This window comes from Nicotiana attenuata, chromosome 8 (genome assembly GCF_001879085.1).
Source record: "Nicotiana attenuata strain UT chromosome 8, NIATTr2, whole genome shotgun sequence".
In the NCBI taxonomy this organism is placed as follows: Eukaryota; Viridiplantae; Streptophyta; class Magnoliopsida; order Solanales; family Solanaceae; genus Nicotiana; species Nicotiana attenuata.
Window position 1 is genome coordinate 23,083,807 of NC_031996.1, and position 17,658 is coordinate 23,101,464.

General features: G+C 33.8%; 1 protein-coding gene across 2 annotated transcripts; it reads right to left on the reverse strand.

The window, feature by feature from the left end:
- On the reverse strand, positions 7,812–13,818 carry LOC109231060 (rhodanese-like domain-containing protein 4, chloroplastic). 2 transcript variants are annotated; one of them, XM_019396600.1, is made up of 10 exons: positions 13,050–13,815; positions 11,941–12,043; positions 11,772–11,858; positions 11,245–11,319; positions 11,091–11,165; positions 10,451–10,531; positions 10,158–10,310; positions 9,761–9,949; positions 8,599–8,784; positions 7,814–8,207 (listed from the first exon to the last, which is right to left on the reverse strand). In XM_019396600.1, the coding sequence occupies exons 1-10, from the start codon at positions 13,682–13,684 to the stop codon at positions 8,160–8,162; spliced, it is 1,632 nt and encodes a 543-aa protein (XP_019252145.1). In that variant the 5' UTR covers positions 13,685–13,815; the 3' UTR covers positions 7,814–8,159. The 2 variants fall into 2 exon arrangements, with proteins under 2 accessions (XP_019252146.1, XP_019252145.1); XM_019396601.1 differs by lacking the exon at positions 8,599–8,784 and having other exon boundaries at positions 7,812–8,207; positions 13,050–13,818.

The following is a 17,658-nucleotide window of genomic DNA, read 5'->3' on the forward strand; positions in this document are numbered from 1 at the left end:
GCGGTCGCGGTAGAACCGCGGCCAAACACCCTCGCGGATTCTCACAACTTCTGCAGCTGCTTCCCACCGCGGTTCTGCCGCGGTCGCGGTGGAACCGCGGTGGATCCAGTATTCTGAATTCTTCGGCCTGTTTTGCCTGGTTCACTTGGGAAATTTCACAGTTGGCCTCTTTTTCATCACTTTTAACTCCAAAACTGCTCCTTAGCCTTCCTTATACATATATCACCTACAAATCATGAAAAGCACTACTAAGAGCATTTTGTCACCACTTTTAGCATTAAAACTACACAAGAAGGTGATTATTTACGGTGTGATTATAGTCAAATTCACCTATTATCAAAAACCGATCCAAACCGAACCATGAACACCCCTATTGCCCACGCAATCTAATTCTTCGAAAGGTAGAACTTAAATATTGTTCATTTAATTTTTGTGATGGAAAAGATAAAGTATTTTTTTAATAGATTTTCTATGTTTCTTGTCGATTAAGCCTTATAAACGTACTAGAGAATTTGTCCGCACTTCGCGCGGTTTAATAAATTCTATTGGATTTAATAACCTTATTTATAAATTCAATCCAAATAGAATAATAATTTTTATTTATTAATAAACATATATGAAATATTTCTATATATTAATCAAGTTACAAAAATAAAATTCTTATTAGAATTTGAGCTTAGTGAATTGCATTTTTCATTGTCAGAATTTTTTTGTAAACGAAAAAAAAGAAGTTCAAGGTAATTTGTACTTTTGCGTGGTGATACGCTTTTAATACATAATTCTTAGTTTAATTACATAATACATGAACGTATCAGATATTTGTCTTCGTCCTTTCTCTAATAGTAGTATTTGATTTTCTAAAACTTTTAAATTAAAAGAACATGAAATGAAAAGTAAGAATACTACAACAACAATCATTACTATTGAGTTACCTTCCAGTCATGCATTTTTTTGCCTATTATTTTTCCTCTAGTATTTTTCTTTACTGTTGTATCTTTGTTTAGATTTTCAATTTCTTGTTCTCTCTATTACTTTCGTCCCTTTTTCTACTTATTCTTACCTTACTTCCTTAATAGATTTCTTTCTTGCTTTTGATTAACATGAATTGTCAACCTACAAAATTTATACTATCAGATGACCTTTACGTATTGTAACATGCAATTGCTGTATAAAAAAATTATTAAAGAGGAAAAAGTGGTATTACATCATTTGATCTATTTTTCGTAGTCACAATGCATACACCTCTAAATATAAATGTTGGCCAGTAAGAAATGCCACACACCCTTTAATTGGGTAAAATGAGAGGAAACATAAAAAAAATTAACATAGTAACATCTATTTGGTTTTAGAGTAGTGTAACATGATTTTTCTATAAATCCGATACAAGTCGTATTCTTCACACGACGACGGAGGAATCTTTTAGTAAAACTCAGCAAAATAAAAATAGCTTTTAGAACCTACTTTCTACTTTGTAAACAACAACAACAACAACAACAACAACAATAATAATAATAATAATAATAATAATAATAATAATAATAATAATAATAATAATGCTTGTGTCACCACTATCACCATTTCCATAGACAACCGCCAAAAAAAAAAAGTAAGAAACATTACGTTGAAGTAAAAGTTGTATACAACACAAAGTAAAACATTGGATCAACTCCATCAAACAAAAGCTAAAATATTGGATCAACTCCATCAAACAAAAGCTTGCCAAACTTGCCCACCTACTCTTGAATATACGTGTGCTTACATGAACGTTTGTTGAAACGTCTATTTGGTATTTCAACAACATATATAGAAACAAAAAAATAATTTAGAAACTTACCACAATGTAGTTGGGATGAAGCCAATGACCACTATATATAGAGAGAAGGAGAGATTGATTAGAAATTGGCTGCATGTCAAGTAAGGAATTGAAAGGGCAAACTGTAAAATAATAAATTAGATACAATTTAATACTCATAATTGTATAGTAATTACTTTTAACGGTTGGAGAAGTGAAACAAATCGTTTTTAATTTGGAATGCTTACTTAACTCATAATTTGTTATAAAACAATAAAAGAAGAAGAATAGTATTACAGAGAAAAGTAGGGAGAGAGAATTTTTACTGATTTTGAGATGAATTACAATGGAATAGAACCCTCTATTTATAGGGAGAGGGTGACTTAGCCACCAAGTAATAAACCCTAGAATCTCTCTAAATTTAGACATTCACCACAAATAAAATTCTATTTATAACACTCCCCCTTGAATGTCTATTCAATAGATAATGTACCTCGTTAAAACCTTAACTAAAATAAAACCTAATGGGAAAAAAATTCTAGAAAAGGAAAAAGAGTACACATATCTAACAATACGCCTTTTGGTTGCCTCGTTAAAAACCTTTCAAGGAAAACCCAGTGGGACAAAACCTTGTAAGGGAAAAATAGTACAACGCGTATTAACTCCCCTGATGAGAGCATCAATTCACATCCTTAAGCATTTGCATTCCAATTTTGTGCACCATCTTCCAGAGATCTTTGGTAGAGATTTGATGAACAAATCAGCCATATTAACTTGAATGAATATATTGCACCTTGAAATCATCATTCTTGATAGATATGTAATGTCTTCATATAATGTCGTGGAATGGCTCTTCAATATCTCCATAGAGATTCTCGCTATCATATTATCATGCATATAGTTATAGCAAGATACCTTTGTGCACAAATTGCACTTAGGATGTAGTACTTCATGACCATGAATTCTATATGCTTTAAGCAATTTAAATCCTTCAGGGATTGTTAAGTCATATAAGCCATATAATAGACTTTAGATGCATATCAAGTTTTCATGTCATGCTAGACATATAAGATATCGAAAACTGATTGCACATACCATTGACTTTATACTTTCAAGTGTTTGAACTGCAAGTCCAAAACTACATGTCTTTCATATGAAACCAATTCTACTTGAATTGTTTTCCCAGACTTAAGATCCTCATATATATGTAGCGCTATCATATATGTCGTCGACGAACATTTTATATCGGTTCCAACCTCCTTATTTTTCATAAAGACATAACATAGAGATCTCTTCATTCATATTTTCAGGTACCTGAATCTCTCTTGAGATTTTATGAAGTGTTATGTCATGTGATCTTCTAGATCACTTGCCTCCTTTATTTTGATCATTTGCTCATCTTCTTTATCAAGAAGTTTATTTGAAACCGATTTGTCTATATGTTTTAAGAGTACTATAGACTCTGTCCTTCTAGGACTTATTCTAATAGGAGCATTTGCAGTGAGAATATAGTTACTTTCTTTGGGTCAACAAATGCATCTGACATGTTTTGTAATAAATTGCACATGAATTATCCTTTTTATGAACTTCAAATTCATATTATTTTATTCGAGGATCTAGATGTATAAATGATAATTCATTCCATGTAACTTTTTCTCAACTATTTATCTTGTCTCCCCCTCATGTTAGAAAAACTAACTTGCTTCCTCAATTTTGAAATCCATCTTTGTGCGTTATGGTTTTAATCAAAATATACACCGCATATCAATAATAATAAGATGGAATTATTTGGTTCCTGACCATGAACCACTTGTGAGGGGAGAAAATAATATACTTTCGTATATAACGTATATCAAACTGATATACAAAACTTTATTCTCATAAGCAATAGTTTAGCTATTAAGTGGAGGTACTCAATAAATCATTTTGCTAAACCAGCTGTGATGTAGACCAACTTATCAAGATGAACTTCTTGAATAGAAAATCTAGAATATGCTCTAAACTAAATTATTGAGCAAGTTACCTCGCAAATACCATGTTGCGGGTTAATAATAATCGCACATGCAACCATCTCATAGATGCATCTTATGTGGTATACATGGCAGGTGAATGGGCCCATATTCACCTTTGATATTTCCAGCATTCATGGGATTCAATCCCAATTTTAATTGGTCAATTAATTAATGAGAACAAGCATTATAAGAGAATTCGTAAAGAACTTGCTGGTTCTTTAATATTTACCCATGTGAATTCTCTTTTATTTTTTCACATCATACTTAAATTGATATGGGTAAACCAATTATGCCAACTGAATAAATTATCAATACTGATAAACTTCAGATTTACGCCATGACGTGTGCAATTATCAATAAACTCCAAGTCTATTATGATATGGGTTTTTATATCAATAAATATCTTGTGGTATTCTTTTATTTGTGTAGTACAAACTGGAGAATAAAGCGGGTAGCTTTTCGCATACATATTACCCAGCTACAAGTTGTAGCAATAGAAGATATTAAATCTTTCCTTTATTTATAGTTTCAATATAATCAACCGCTTTCGCGTATACTTTGGAAACTGAATAAGTTTCTTTGAGACTTACTACAACACAATACCTTATTGGTAATCAATTGTGTTTCTCCAAAATAGTATAATTGGCTCTTGCAGAGTTCTCAATTAATTTTGTAGTACCACATATTCATCAATATCCATATGGTGAATATCTCTTTTAAGGAGAAAGTTATACCATTATGGTTATGGTCAAAATTATATGCAAGATCTGTTTCTTGCATTACTGTTATTCTTTAATAATCACATTATCAAAATATTTTGGCGTACAATAGGTACGTGACCAATGACCATTCATGCCATAATAATGACATTGTTTTCTTATATCATCTCAAACCTCCTTTTAGAGGTGAGTGTGGTATATTCACTACCACTAGCACATTCATATTCTTCCAAGAATGAATATCTATTCATAAATCAGATGTTTTCACATTCAAATCATGGATGGACTATAATCATCTATATGTGCTTTATAAAATATCATGTCAAATCGATGACAAATATTACTTTCACAGAGTGAAAGATTATTTTGAGAATCCTTATTATTCTCATTATCACAATGATGACGATTATAATTTCGTCTATTGCCACGTCCACATCCATTGATACCTTCACGGTAATAATTTTGTCTTCTTTCAGACTTATCACATATTGCTATCACATTCTCTTGAAGGAATGAGAACGGAGCAAATTCAATGGGACGGGTTTTCACTTCTTGTGCTCACGATCATACATGACTTTGAACATGGCAAGACATAGAAATTTTACCACTTTGGGTGGTTATAATTTCTTACAAACTCCATTAGAGTTGTAATCATAATTTATTGTCTTTGCTTGTATTTAAAATCAAATTATAGAATAAAAAAGAAACATACGGTGAAATACTTACCTTAAATCCAGAATTTAATCATGAAGGAAGTTCATGGAATAATTGACAATCATTATGCTCAATCCCAAAGCTTCTACTCAATTGGTTAGAGTGTCGTGCTGATAACGTGTTATAAAACAATAAAAGAAGAAGAATAGTATTACAGAGAAAAGTAGGGAGAGAGAATTCTTACTGATTTTGAGATGAATTACAATGGAATGGAACCCTCTATTTATAGGGAGAGGGTGACTTAGCCACCAAGTAATAAACTCTAGAATCTCTCTAAATATAGATATTCACCACAAATAAAATTCTATTTATAACATAATTATATTTCTCTTCCCTTATTTAAAACTCATAATGATGTATAGGGGAAGAATTCTAATAATTGAGTAATTGCATTCAAATAAGGTGGAAAAATCAAAAAATCAAGGAAAAATATAAATATAGATGCTGGCATTTGAGGCATGCCACATCAGCTTTCTCATTCCCAGAATTATTTATATATATAAATTTGTTCTCTTGTATGCACGTTACTGTTAAAAGGTAACCCAAGATAATAACGATTGATTGAGTTATAAATACTTTATACAATTTAAATAAGGAAACATTAGTACACAAAATTTAGTTGATTTTAGAATCCTAAATATTAGGAAAATAATTAAATGATTATTCCTTTAATATGAGCAAAATAATTAAAATGACTATTTTGTCTTATATGGAATCTATTTTTCGAGGGTAAAAAAGGCGAACAATATTTCGCTAAGGGCCTTCGTGCTTTTAATATAGTACTAGTCTTATAGTACGCGCATTGTGCGTGTATCTGGTATTAATGAATATAAATTTTATAAAAACTATGTAGATAATTAATTTTTATTAAATAAAAATTAAAGAAAAAAACTGATTTCCTACTATAATAATGACATTAATCCTTATTTCTCAAATTGAAAAAAGGAAGATCTCTATTCTACGAAAGTCCTCATATATTTTATCATTTGGACTTTCTTTATGAATAGATTTAGGTTCTTATCATTATCATAATAAAGAGATTATATATGCTGATATAAATGTTCTTACTTTCTTTAGCTCAATAGTGATAGGTAATATCAGTCAGCCACATATTCCGACTTTAATATTTGCTTGTTACATGCAATAGTTATATGCTAAATGTATTTATCAATAATATAACAAACTACGAAAATTCTATTAACATTTTCTTAAAAAAGAATCGCTTGAGTCGGCAATAGATATTAGCAATATGAACATAATCATGAGCTCTTGAGTATGATTTTTATACAATTTGCTTTAAGTTTTTGCCTCTTTCTTCTTCAATTGACTTGCTTTGCTATCTCAAAGTGAAAAATTTCTAATGTCACCTGGATTATTATTGTTCCGAAAGAAATAATTTTTAAAATTATAAATTCTTTGGAAAATAATTTTACTCGACTTACATAACTTATTTTGGTAGGATATATTCCTAAATATTAGGAGTTTATATATAGTTCAAATAAGAAAAGATATAATAGTCAAAACTTTAGTTAGTTTTACTGTTCTAAATATCGGAAAATAGTAATCAAATGATAACTTTATCCGATATAATATTTATTTTTAAATGATAAGCAGGTCGATCAATTTTGTTTTGAAGTTTCGTGCTTTTATAATAATATAGCTTGAATAAAGAAAACAATCTTTTTTTTAAAAAGTAGAATTTGCCTATATATTTAGTAGTTTTTAGTATTGGTTTCACATGGATTTACCACATTATCAGAGTATTAATATGATTTATTGAAATTATTAAGTGTAAGTAAAATTGTTCTTCAAAAAAGTTATTCATAAATGTTTAAAAAATTGCTATATAGAACTATTGCAAAAAGACGTATTCAATTTTTGTGCTAACGTCTCAAATAGTTGACTTTTTAAATGATTTAGTTAACACAAAATTGTAATTGGTTCTGACATCCTAATTTTTAGGTACATAATTTAATAAGGAAAAATTTAATAATCATATTTTAATGAATTTCTAAATTCTAAATATAGAAAAATAATTAAATGACTATTTTGTCTAGTATAAAATGTATTTTCAAAGGCTAGAAAAGGCGAAAGTCATTTCGCTAAGNTATATATATATATATATATATATATATATATATATATATATATATATATATATATATATATATATATTTACCTTAGTCTTTTTGCGAGTTTATTTTTTAAATTTTTAACACTTCTAGATCAAAATCCTGTCTCTGCTACTACCTCAATCATGTCCCCGCCCCTCCTTGTTTGTTCACTTCTAATTTGCCATAAGTAAAATGAGTTCCCATTTTGCTTCTATGTTAATAATCACAGACCACTTGTTTACCTTTTTCTCTCAACTTAGAAGGGCAATGGACCTAAATTTCCCTTTAGTAATAGACATCAATCAATAGTAATACTGAAGAATAATACGTTTACACACGTATAACAAGCAAGATGACAGAGGTCAAGAATAAAAGAGAAATATCCAAGTGAAACTACACTGACAAACTACACTAATTCAAGATTTAGAGAAACTAATTAATGTAAACTACACTGATTGGGTAAAAAAAAATCTTTGCACAGAATGTATGTAATTATATAAATTCTGTTCATTATATATTGCTACACTTCTGCTTAGAAGTGATTGTATTGCCAAAATAACATGACGTTTTATACACCAATTGGATCTATATGACATCCATCAATAAATTATAAAGAATGGAAATGGACATAATGATGAGTATATGGATCCCTACTGTTACGAATTTTCCTTCAAATGCAGGTGGTGCAAAATCAATATTTCATGGAGGAACTAGCTTTTACTTGAGAGAGAATATCGCGATGTAATTCTCCGCCAACTGGAAATTGTGGAGCTGATACACCTTATATATTGAATCCGCAAGTCCAATATTATGCTTGAGATGGCATTGGTGATGTTGGCGGCTTGAAATCAGGATACTGCAACCACAAAGAAAGAATATAACTTATATACACTGATAATGTAAAGAAATTTTATACTCCGAGTGTATTACATAACCTGCCTCATTTTCCAGGTGACTAGTTACACCTTTTATGGACGGGTACCTGTTGTTATCTATTGGGTGACCAGTGTATAGATGTTAATATGAAAGAGATGACCAAACAACACGAGATGTCCCAGAGACAAAGTAAAACGTTATTTAGTCCACTCAGCAATACCACAGTTATAGAATTCAAATGAGGACCATCCACGTTTCATCAGCGGCAAAGATGTTAGAATCTCGGATATGGTGCGAGGAAATTCATGTATCAAGTTATTAATGAAATGATGAAACCGGCCAACTATTGAGAATGAACAGGAAAAACTTACGTTTGGATATGGAGAGAGTGATTTTGAACTTCCAGTTAGTGCCTCTGCTTTGACTTCTAGTGTAGGGACCGAATTGATTTCTGGAGACTCAGCCGATAATTCTACCTTGGAAACTGTTTCAGTTTTCTCCACACTGCCACTAGGTTGTGAAGGCATTGGCGATGTTGGAGGCTTGAGATCAGGATACTGCATCAACAAATTCAAAAGAGATGTTGCAGTTACTGAAGAATATGAGAGGACATTTTATTGATCCGTTTTCCAATTCATAGTAGAGAGCCTCTTTAGTTCAGAACCAGCCAACCAGAAGAATATGGACAAAAGTAAAGAGTAATTCTGTGAGAGTAAAGCAAGTAGAGAGAATGTAAGGAGTTTTCTTGATGAAGATCTGTAGATGTTGCTTGGAAGGCTTAGATCCCTTTTACACTTTTTATGGACGGGTACCTGTTGTTATCTATTAGGTGACTAGTGTGTAGATGTTGCTATAAAAGAGATGCCGAAACCTAAGTTGCTCGGACTCTTCACTTTCGGTGCTGCATCAGTGTCGACATTGACGCGGGTGTGTGTGTGTGGGTGCGGGATCCTTATCGAATATGGTCAACCAATTTTGGATACTTTTATCAAAATCGACAGAGAATTATGCGACAGATATAATAATTTTTGAAATCAGAACAAAAGTTAGGGTGGAATTTTAGAAAATGAAATACCTTGTACATAGAAATTTCTATGTCAGTCCTTTCCTTTTATCTCCTTCTCGGATTCTCCTCTTGATCATTGCTTTTTCCTTCAAAATACCTTGTAACTTTTTCACATAATTTAAATTATTTTTAGCCGAATCCCCGCACCCGTATGCGTACTTGGATCCATACCCCAGAATGTTAGGATTTGGATCATGAAGGCTCCAGCCTCTAGATCCTCACCCGTATCAAACATACGCACCCGAGTTCGGGCAACTTAGGACAAAACAACGAGGGATGTCCCAGAGACGAAATCACATGTTATTGAATTAGTTCACTCAGCAAAACCAGAATTTAGGCGGGGATCATCCTCATTTCATCAGCGATAGATGTTAGATTCTTGGATATGATGCGAGAAAATTCATGTATCAAGTTATAATGAAATGAAGAAACTGGCCAACTATTGAGAATGAAAAGGAAAAACTTACATTGGGATATGGAGAAAGTGACTTTGAACTTCCAGTTAGTGCCTCTGCTTTGACTTCCAGTTTAGGGACTTCATTGATTTCCGGAGTAGACTCGGCAGATAATTCTACCTTGGAAACTGTTTCAGTTTTCTCCACACTGCCACTAGGTTGTGAAGGCATCGGCGATGTTGGAGGCTTGAGATCGGGATACTGCAAGATGATGCAGTTAATGAAAAATATGAGAAAACAAAGGGAAGTAACTTAGACAAAATAAATGAATTACTATTGTCCACTCGGCAATACCTCAATATCGGCGAGGGAATTAGCAAGAAAGATATTAAAATCAGCAAGGGAATTCATGTAGCAAATCAAAGTGAAATGATAAGACCAACTACTCAGAATGAAAAGGAAAACTTACACTAGGATATGGCGAAAGTGGCTTTGAAATTTCAGTTAGAGCTTCTACTTTGACTTCTGGTTTAGGGACTGAATTGATTTCAGGAGTTGTTTCTGCAGGTGCAGGTAGAGACTTGCTAGTTACGGGCGTCGGAAGAAGAGCCATCCCTATTTGCTGAAGTTTCAAAGTCAGAAGCATAAGTACATGACTAATGGAACTGTGACCACGAACTATCTTGTTGAAAACAAAACATACCGTTCTCCGATATGGGAAGTAAAATGCTTCAAGAAGTTCTGAACATATGAGAAGATTACCTTAATATCACCTACAAGCTCCTTTGGAGCAATGTTGGTGGTGACGAACTCATCAACTTGTTGCAGAGTTTGCTTTCTGACCTGGAAAATGAAAATGTCAAAATATTAATGGACCTCTCATGTTCGAAAATTTTCTACCGTTAAGTAACCTGTGGAAACCATAGAGGCTTTCTCATCTTACTAACAGTATATAAAATGGGATTCAACTTCTATCATAGGACAACGTTTGTAGACGAAAAATTAAGTAAATTAAATGATATTTCCTTAACAAGTTATCTTTTGAGGCTTCGGAATACTTAACTTCAGATTTCAAGATCTTACTAAAGTTGTTGGATATATATATATGTAATATGTCGCTGAAAACAGTGGCGCCACAAGAGTTTTCCTAAGGGTGTTCGAGAATTAGTATGCATAAAAGGTAATATGTTTTCAATATACGTAGTATAGTTTTCCAACAAAGAATGTTTAGCTGAGCAAGAGAAGCAATAATTCAACAGGTAAAAGAAACAAACAATTCAAGAAGGAAGAGCGCAGTTAAGGCAAGAGTAAGTTCATATTGCCAAAAATGCGTTTCTGAGGTCCACGACTCCACGTACTGGAGAGAGAAGAAAAGATTTCATAGCAAATGATGCTGACAAACCTCTGCAAATAGAAGTTTCGTGCTGACCAGTTGGATAAGTGCAGCTGAGCCTAACAGTTGAAGTATCGTTTCTACCTGAAAAAGGAGTACCGATAATAAGCTGTCTAATGAATGCTCAACATAAAGTTCAGGATAAAATATTCTGGAGCCTGACCTCTGCGAACGCCAAAAATCCTAGCCCGGCAGCTGCAGCTACACCTAAACCTACTGCAACAGCATCAGAACCGTCCTGCATATCCACATTCCACCAAAGTTATCTCATTTAAGTTAATCATGTCAAAATGCAAAACCGAAATAGTCTATGATTAGAATAGTAGTACTAGACCAGTATTCACCACATAGCCTAATGAAATTGATAAATGCAAGTTAAATAGTCTCCTAAATAGCTTCTTAAACGATACATGGTGGCTTCCAAACATAAAGCTTCTGAGAAATATCAAGGCTGGGAAACTATGTGAAATGTCACTTATAGTTATAGCTATCATATTTTAAAGATGTCACTTGTATCTGTCATCCGCAAACCATTCACCTAGGAACTGTTAATTAAGGATTGTGGAGTTAAACTGCAGAAGTTCTAAAAACAGAAATGTACAACTGCTCCTTGCACTTGAAACAGGAAAGCAGAACTTCTTAGCTGTCCATGTTTTAGCAAAGTACCATGTTTTAGCGAGAAAAACATACCCCGAGAACACCATCAAGAGCATCAGACAGATTGCCCAGATCAAGACTCGATGTTTTCTTCGGAAGTATCCAAGGAAGGCCGTTATTCTGCAAAAATTGGAATTAATTATGCTTCATTCTGCTTAATTTTTAAAATTCAGAAAGATATCAAGATTTTTGAATGTAAAACCTTCCATCCTCGCGGTCCTTCAGCACCATCTTTAATTGCATATGCAGCTTTAAAACCATTTGCTGTGACAAGCTCCGCAACCAATTCAGAGTTCCCATCAAATCTGGCTTCATTATAATCCAGAAAGTGACAGGATTAGAGTTAATATGTTCAACTAGTTTGCCATCAAGCAAGAAAAACATTTCATTTTGCCAGCAAATCTTTAACTTTTTCCATTAAAAAGAGTTAAACTCAAACATATATTCTGAATAGTTGATAAATACACTTTTAAGGCATATATCGTGAAGTTATAAAGAATTACTAGCAGAATGTGGGGTAAGATACAATTTTCAGAAGTTCAACGATCAGAGCTGTAATTAATTCGACTAAATCAATTCGGTCACAACGCAAACATGTTAGCAATAACAACAACAACAACAAACCTAGGGGCTAGTATACCCATTCCTTACCCAACCTCGAGAAGGTAGAGAGGTTGTTTCCGGTAGACCCTCGGCTAGTGCAAGCATGTTAGCACAATAATTAATTACTATTAAGGAATGTAAGCACATAACTGTCTGTCCAAATCAATTGCTAGGCTTCACCAAGATTCCAAAAAGATAAACAAAATATTGAAGCGTGTGACCATCTCATTTTAAAGCTTAAGCGGTTAGAGCGAGACATTTTTAATTACTTAATTATGTTTTCATAGGCTACCTCAAGTGCGGGCGGCCTGCAAGACTTACTCGTTTTCTTGGATTAAACATGTGATTTTTTTTTTTCTGATAAGGGGTTCTAGAGACTTGAACAAGGACCTCTTCGTTTCCTGTGATACCATGTTGAAATGTATGGCTACCTCATCTAAAAGCTTAAAGTACTAAAAAGATTATACTTTTAATTACAGTCAAACCTCTCTATAACAGCCTCATTTGTTCCAGATTTTTTTTGCTGTTATAACAAAGTGTTGTTATAGAGAACATATCTTATAACATAGCATAGAATTGGTTCCATAAAAAACTGATTTTTATAGTATGGTTATTATATAGCGATGCTGTCTTCTCTGTACTACTTAATTATGTCTTCAACACAGAACAACACAACTATAAACAATGGCAATAATTTTGAAATCTTACTTGTCAAGAATGAGCAATGTGGTATTCTCTGGCTCCTTGAACTTCAAAGCTAGCTTCTTTAAGAACCCTGGCTTATCTTCACCTTTATAAACAATTGAAACTGCCTTCTTCTTCAAACCCCTTATATCTGGACTCCCCACTTGCCTCAATTCCACAGGTCCCCTTATATCAAGTAATTCTGAACTCTCATCATCTCCTAATTTAGCATAAGCTTTTTTAGCAGACTCAACACCCCATTTCTTATTAGGCTTATTATTACTAAGCACCTGAGACAGAACTAATGGCAAAGCCAAAATAGCAAAACCACCAGCTATAACTAAAGGATTTTCAGATACAAAATTTGTTACAGTTTCAACAAAGGCATTTGCATCAAAATCAGGTGTTGAAGTACTAGTAGTTGATTGCTGAAGTGCCTCTTCATATGTTAATGCATTAGCTAAACTTGTAGTGAAAACTGAGGAAAGTACTACTATACCCCCATGAACTTTTCTTGATAGACCATCTAGTGAATTTGATGAATTGGTGCTAAAATTGGCTGAATTTGAAAGGTTCTTAAATGGGATTTTTTTGGGTTCATTTCTTCTATCAGAAAAAACTGAAAGAGGTGTCAAACTTGCTGCATTGAGAGCCTCCATAGCAAAATTCTGTATCACTAGTTACAGCCAAATTTCTATGCAATATTTTAGCTAAATCTTGATATCCTAGGAAATGTTGTAGATATGTGGAAGGGAGAAGAGTATAGTGCCACTAGTTGGTGGCAATGTCATATATGGATCATGGGGCTGGTGATTACGTGGGCCAATTATTATGCTTTTCCAGTTTAATTTTGGGTGGCCAAGAATTGTCAAAGGAAATCTTTTATGAAACTTAACATTTTTCAGTTGTACTTCATTTTATTCTATTGCAGTACATTATGCTTCCAACTAAGCAATGCTAGAACCCAAAACTCTTCCTTCAATCTTCATTCTTTCGGTTTTTTGTTACTATAGAAAATTTTCTTTTTAGTAAGCAAAACTACTTCAGAAAATGACCCTTTTGTCTTTGGTAGATGAATGGTGTTAAATATCAAATTCCTTGGTAAATATTGGTGTGTTTGGTACGAGCAAAATATATTCTGGGATATGTTTTTTAGAAAATAAGTTACTTTGTCTATAAAAATATTTCGAAAGAAAATACTATTCACCAAAGAGAGAAAAAATGACTTATTTTTTCTTTTAGGAGAAGTCATTTTCTTTTTGAGTTATCTAAATTCTTAATTTAATATTAAAGTTCTTACCAACACTTAGACAATATCATCAATATTCAATACTTAAAGCTTTCATCTAAAATATTATTCGATTTGCTAACATTGTACTCAATTTTTAACAAATAGTTTTATTTTTCTAAAATACTTGTAACTCTTCGGCCAATCATAAAAAAAAAAAATACTTTTTAAATTATAAGTATCTTCAGAAAATATTTTTAGAAACTGTCTTACCAAGTTGGCTAGGGGAGAGTTTGCGTTATTTATTAACCAGAATCTGTTGAGTTATATGTTTTGATGATTAACAAGTGTGTAATGAACATGTGCTAAGAACTAGGTTCTCATAGTAGCTGCTGAAGGTCCTCACAACACAGTAACTTTTTCTGCAAAAGTTATTGCAGTTTAATATTGGTGGAAAGGACTCTTAATGTGATAAGGGATGCCGCCTAAGGAAATTTGCAGTTAGGAATCACGAAGCTTGAGGAGTCCTCATGATCTTAGGAATTGTAAGTGAACGAGAGTTCAACTGTGCTTCGGACTCCCAAAGATCTCGGAACTGTGAGGATTTAAATACCTTGCCTATGGACTGTTGAAGACCAACTTTTTCACATACATACCGAGGAAAAAGCGCACAACACTCCGGTTCAAAAGGCACGTACATTTCCGGTTCAAAACGCACGTGAAGTTGCTGACCAAAATTATCCGGAAAGTTAATTTCTTTATATTTGAGTTAGTCTAATTCATGTGTATTAGGGAATTGAGTTTTATTCATGTTACATTCAAACAATATTAGTTAGGTTATTGTCTAAGTTCGCAAGTTAAAGTAACTTGTAATCCTCATACAATAAGTAGAAGTAGTTGAAGTGTAGAGGTGAATTAGGTTACAAGAGTTGTAATTTGTACATTTGGCTCATTTATTCTAGTGAAGATGAAGTTAAAATTCTACGTGGTAGGTGGTGGTTTTTGAACCTTTGAGAGGGGTGGCTTTTCACGTAAAATTAATGTCTTTTACTTTTCTGTTGATTTTATTCAAGCGTAAGGAGTAAGGTAAAGAACCAAGTTCTTTAGTAATTTAGGAGGACACTCTAAATAACAATTGGCATCAAAATGGATTCTCTTAAACATGGTTAAAATCTCGAGAGATCTTGGAAGAAATGAGTGCTCAACCTGGAATTAACGTAGGACAACAACTACTAGACCACCCCTATTTAATGAAAAATATTACAATTGGTGGAAGACAAGAATGGAGTATTTCCTAACGGCTGAGGACTATGAACTTTGGACAGTAGTAAAACGAGGGCCATTGACTCCCACCAAGAAAAATGGATAAAATAAAACTGTTCCCAAGGACTCCTCAGAATTTGTGGCAGTTGACTTCAGAATGATGGAAAAGAATGCCAAAGCCAAGAAAATTCTCATTTGTGGACTTGGTCTTGACGAATACAATAGGATATCTGCCTGCTCCAATGAGAAGGAAAGTTGAGACGCACTTCAAACTACCCATGAAGGAATAAATGAAGTGAAGAGATCAAGAATTAAGTAGCTAGTGAGAAACTATGAGCTCTTCTCTATGAAGGAGTCTGGGCGTATTCAGGAGATGATGACCAGGTTTTGTATCATAATGAATGCACTAAAGTCATTGGGAAATTTGTTCACTTATGAAGAATTGATTAGCAAAGTCCTAAGGACTCTTCTTGCCTCACGGGAACCAAAGGTCACAGCCATTTAAGAAGCAAAGGAGTTGGACAAAATATCACTAGACGAGTTGATTGGGAATTTGAATTATGAGAAAGCTGGAACAATGCAAGGAAGAACCAAAAAGGGATAAGGAACTGGTCCTCAAGGCTACAAATGAAGATGAGTCTGTTACGACCCAAATCTCCCTCTGTAAGATATCGTGACTAACAGTTGCGGAATAACTGAAATAATAATAGAAATAACGGCTAAACCTTAACAACAACAGGTATATATATAGATAAAACTGGAAAACTGCCGCTGGAAATGTACAAGTAAAACCAACAACTCCGAGTATAAACAACTCCCAAAGACCCGGTAGTCACAAGTCATAAGATCTAAGGAATTTTTCTAACTGTCTCTATACATCAACATCTAGGGAAAATAAGAAAGAACGACATAAAACGATAGAGGGGGACTCCGAGGTCTGCAGACGCTGGAAGATAAACCTTGAAGTCTCCGTAGCAGCAACACGAACTCTCTACTAATAGTGGGGCTGGTAAGAGGTACCTGGATCTGCACACAAAACATGTGCAAAAGAGTAAGATGAGTATATCACAACGGTAGCCAGTAAGTGCCAAGCCTAACCTCGGTAGGGTAGTGACGAGGTCAGGTTAGGGCCCTACTGGAATAATATATTTAAGGCAAAAGATATAGTAATATAATGAAAATACTAAGAATATAACAATGAGAATTTACAGAAAGGTAACAACACACCAAATAGGAATAAACAACAGGGGCGCTCCCGAGGTACCGCCTAGTAGTACCAAAGGTAAATACTCAACAATGGATCTCCCGAGGTACCGCCAGTAGTCCCAAAAGTAAATATGCAATGGGGGAGCTCCCGAGGTACCACCTCGTAGTCCCAAAAGTAAATATACGACAGAGGATCTCCCGAGGTACCGCCTCATATTCCCAAAAGTAAATATGCAACGGGGGTGCTCCCGAGGTACCGCCTCGTAGTCCCAAAAGTAAATATGCAACGGGGGAGCTCCCGAGGTACCGCCTCGTAGTCCCAAAAGTAAATATGCGACAAGGGATCTCCCGAGGTACTGCCTCGTAGTCCCAAAAGTAAATATGCAACGGGGAAGCTTCCGAGGTACTGCCTCGTAGTCCCAAAAGTAAATACACAACTCATAACTTAAGGAACAACGAATTTACAGCAAGAGATCCTATAGTTAAAGACTGAATGCAATTCAAGGAAAAATAGGTAATCCAATTAAGCATGTTTCACATATTGCAAGTAAGAGTTTAAGCAAGTAGACATGCGATATTAGACTAACATGATGACTACACAGGCTAGGATAACTCAGTTAAGTAATTAAAGAAGACTACTCACCAAGAACTGGCTTTTTCAATATTTAGCCTGTGTACGCACTTGTCACCTCCCGTACACGACGCTCACATATCACAAATTGTTAAAACAGTACCAAATCCTAAGAGAATTTCCCCCACACAAGGTTAGGCAAGTCACATACCTCAAGCCGAGCTTAATAAGTCAATAAGAATGCCTTTTCCTCGACTTTCTGACTCCGAATGGCCCAAATATGCCAAAAGTAGTTACATACTATAAATATAACTATAAGAAACTAATCCAATTAATGAAATCAAGACTTTAACAAGAAATTAGAA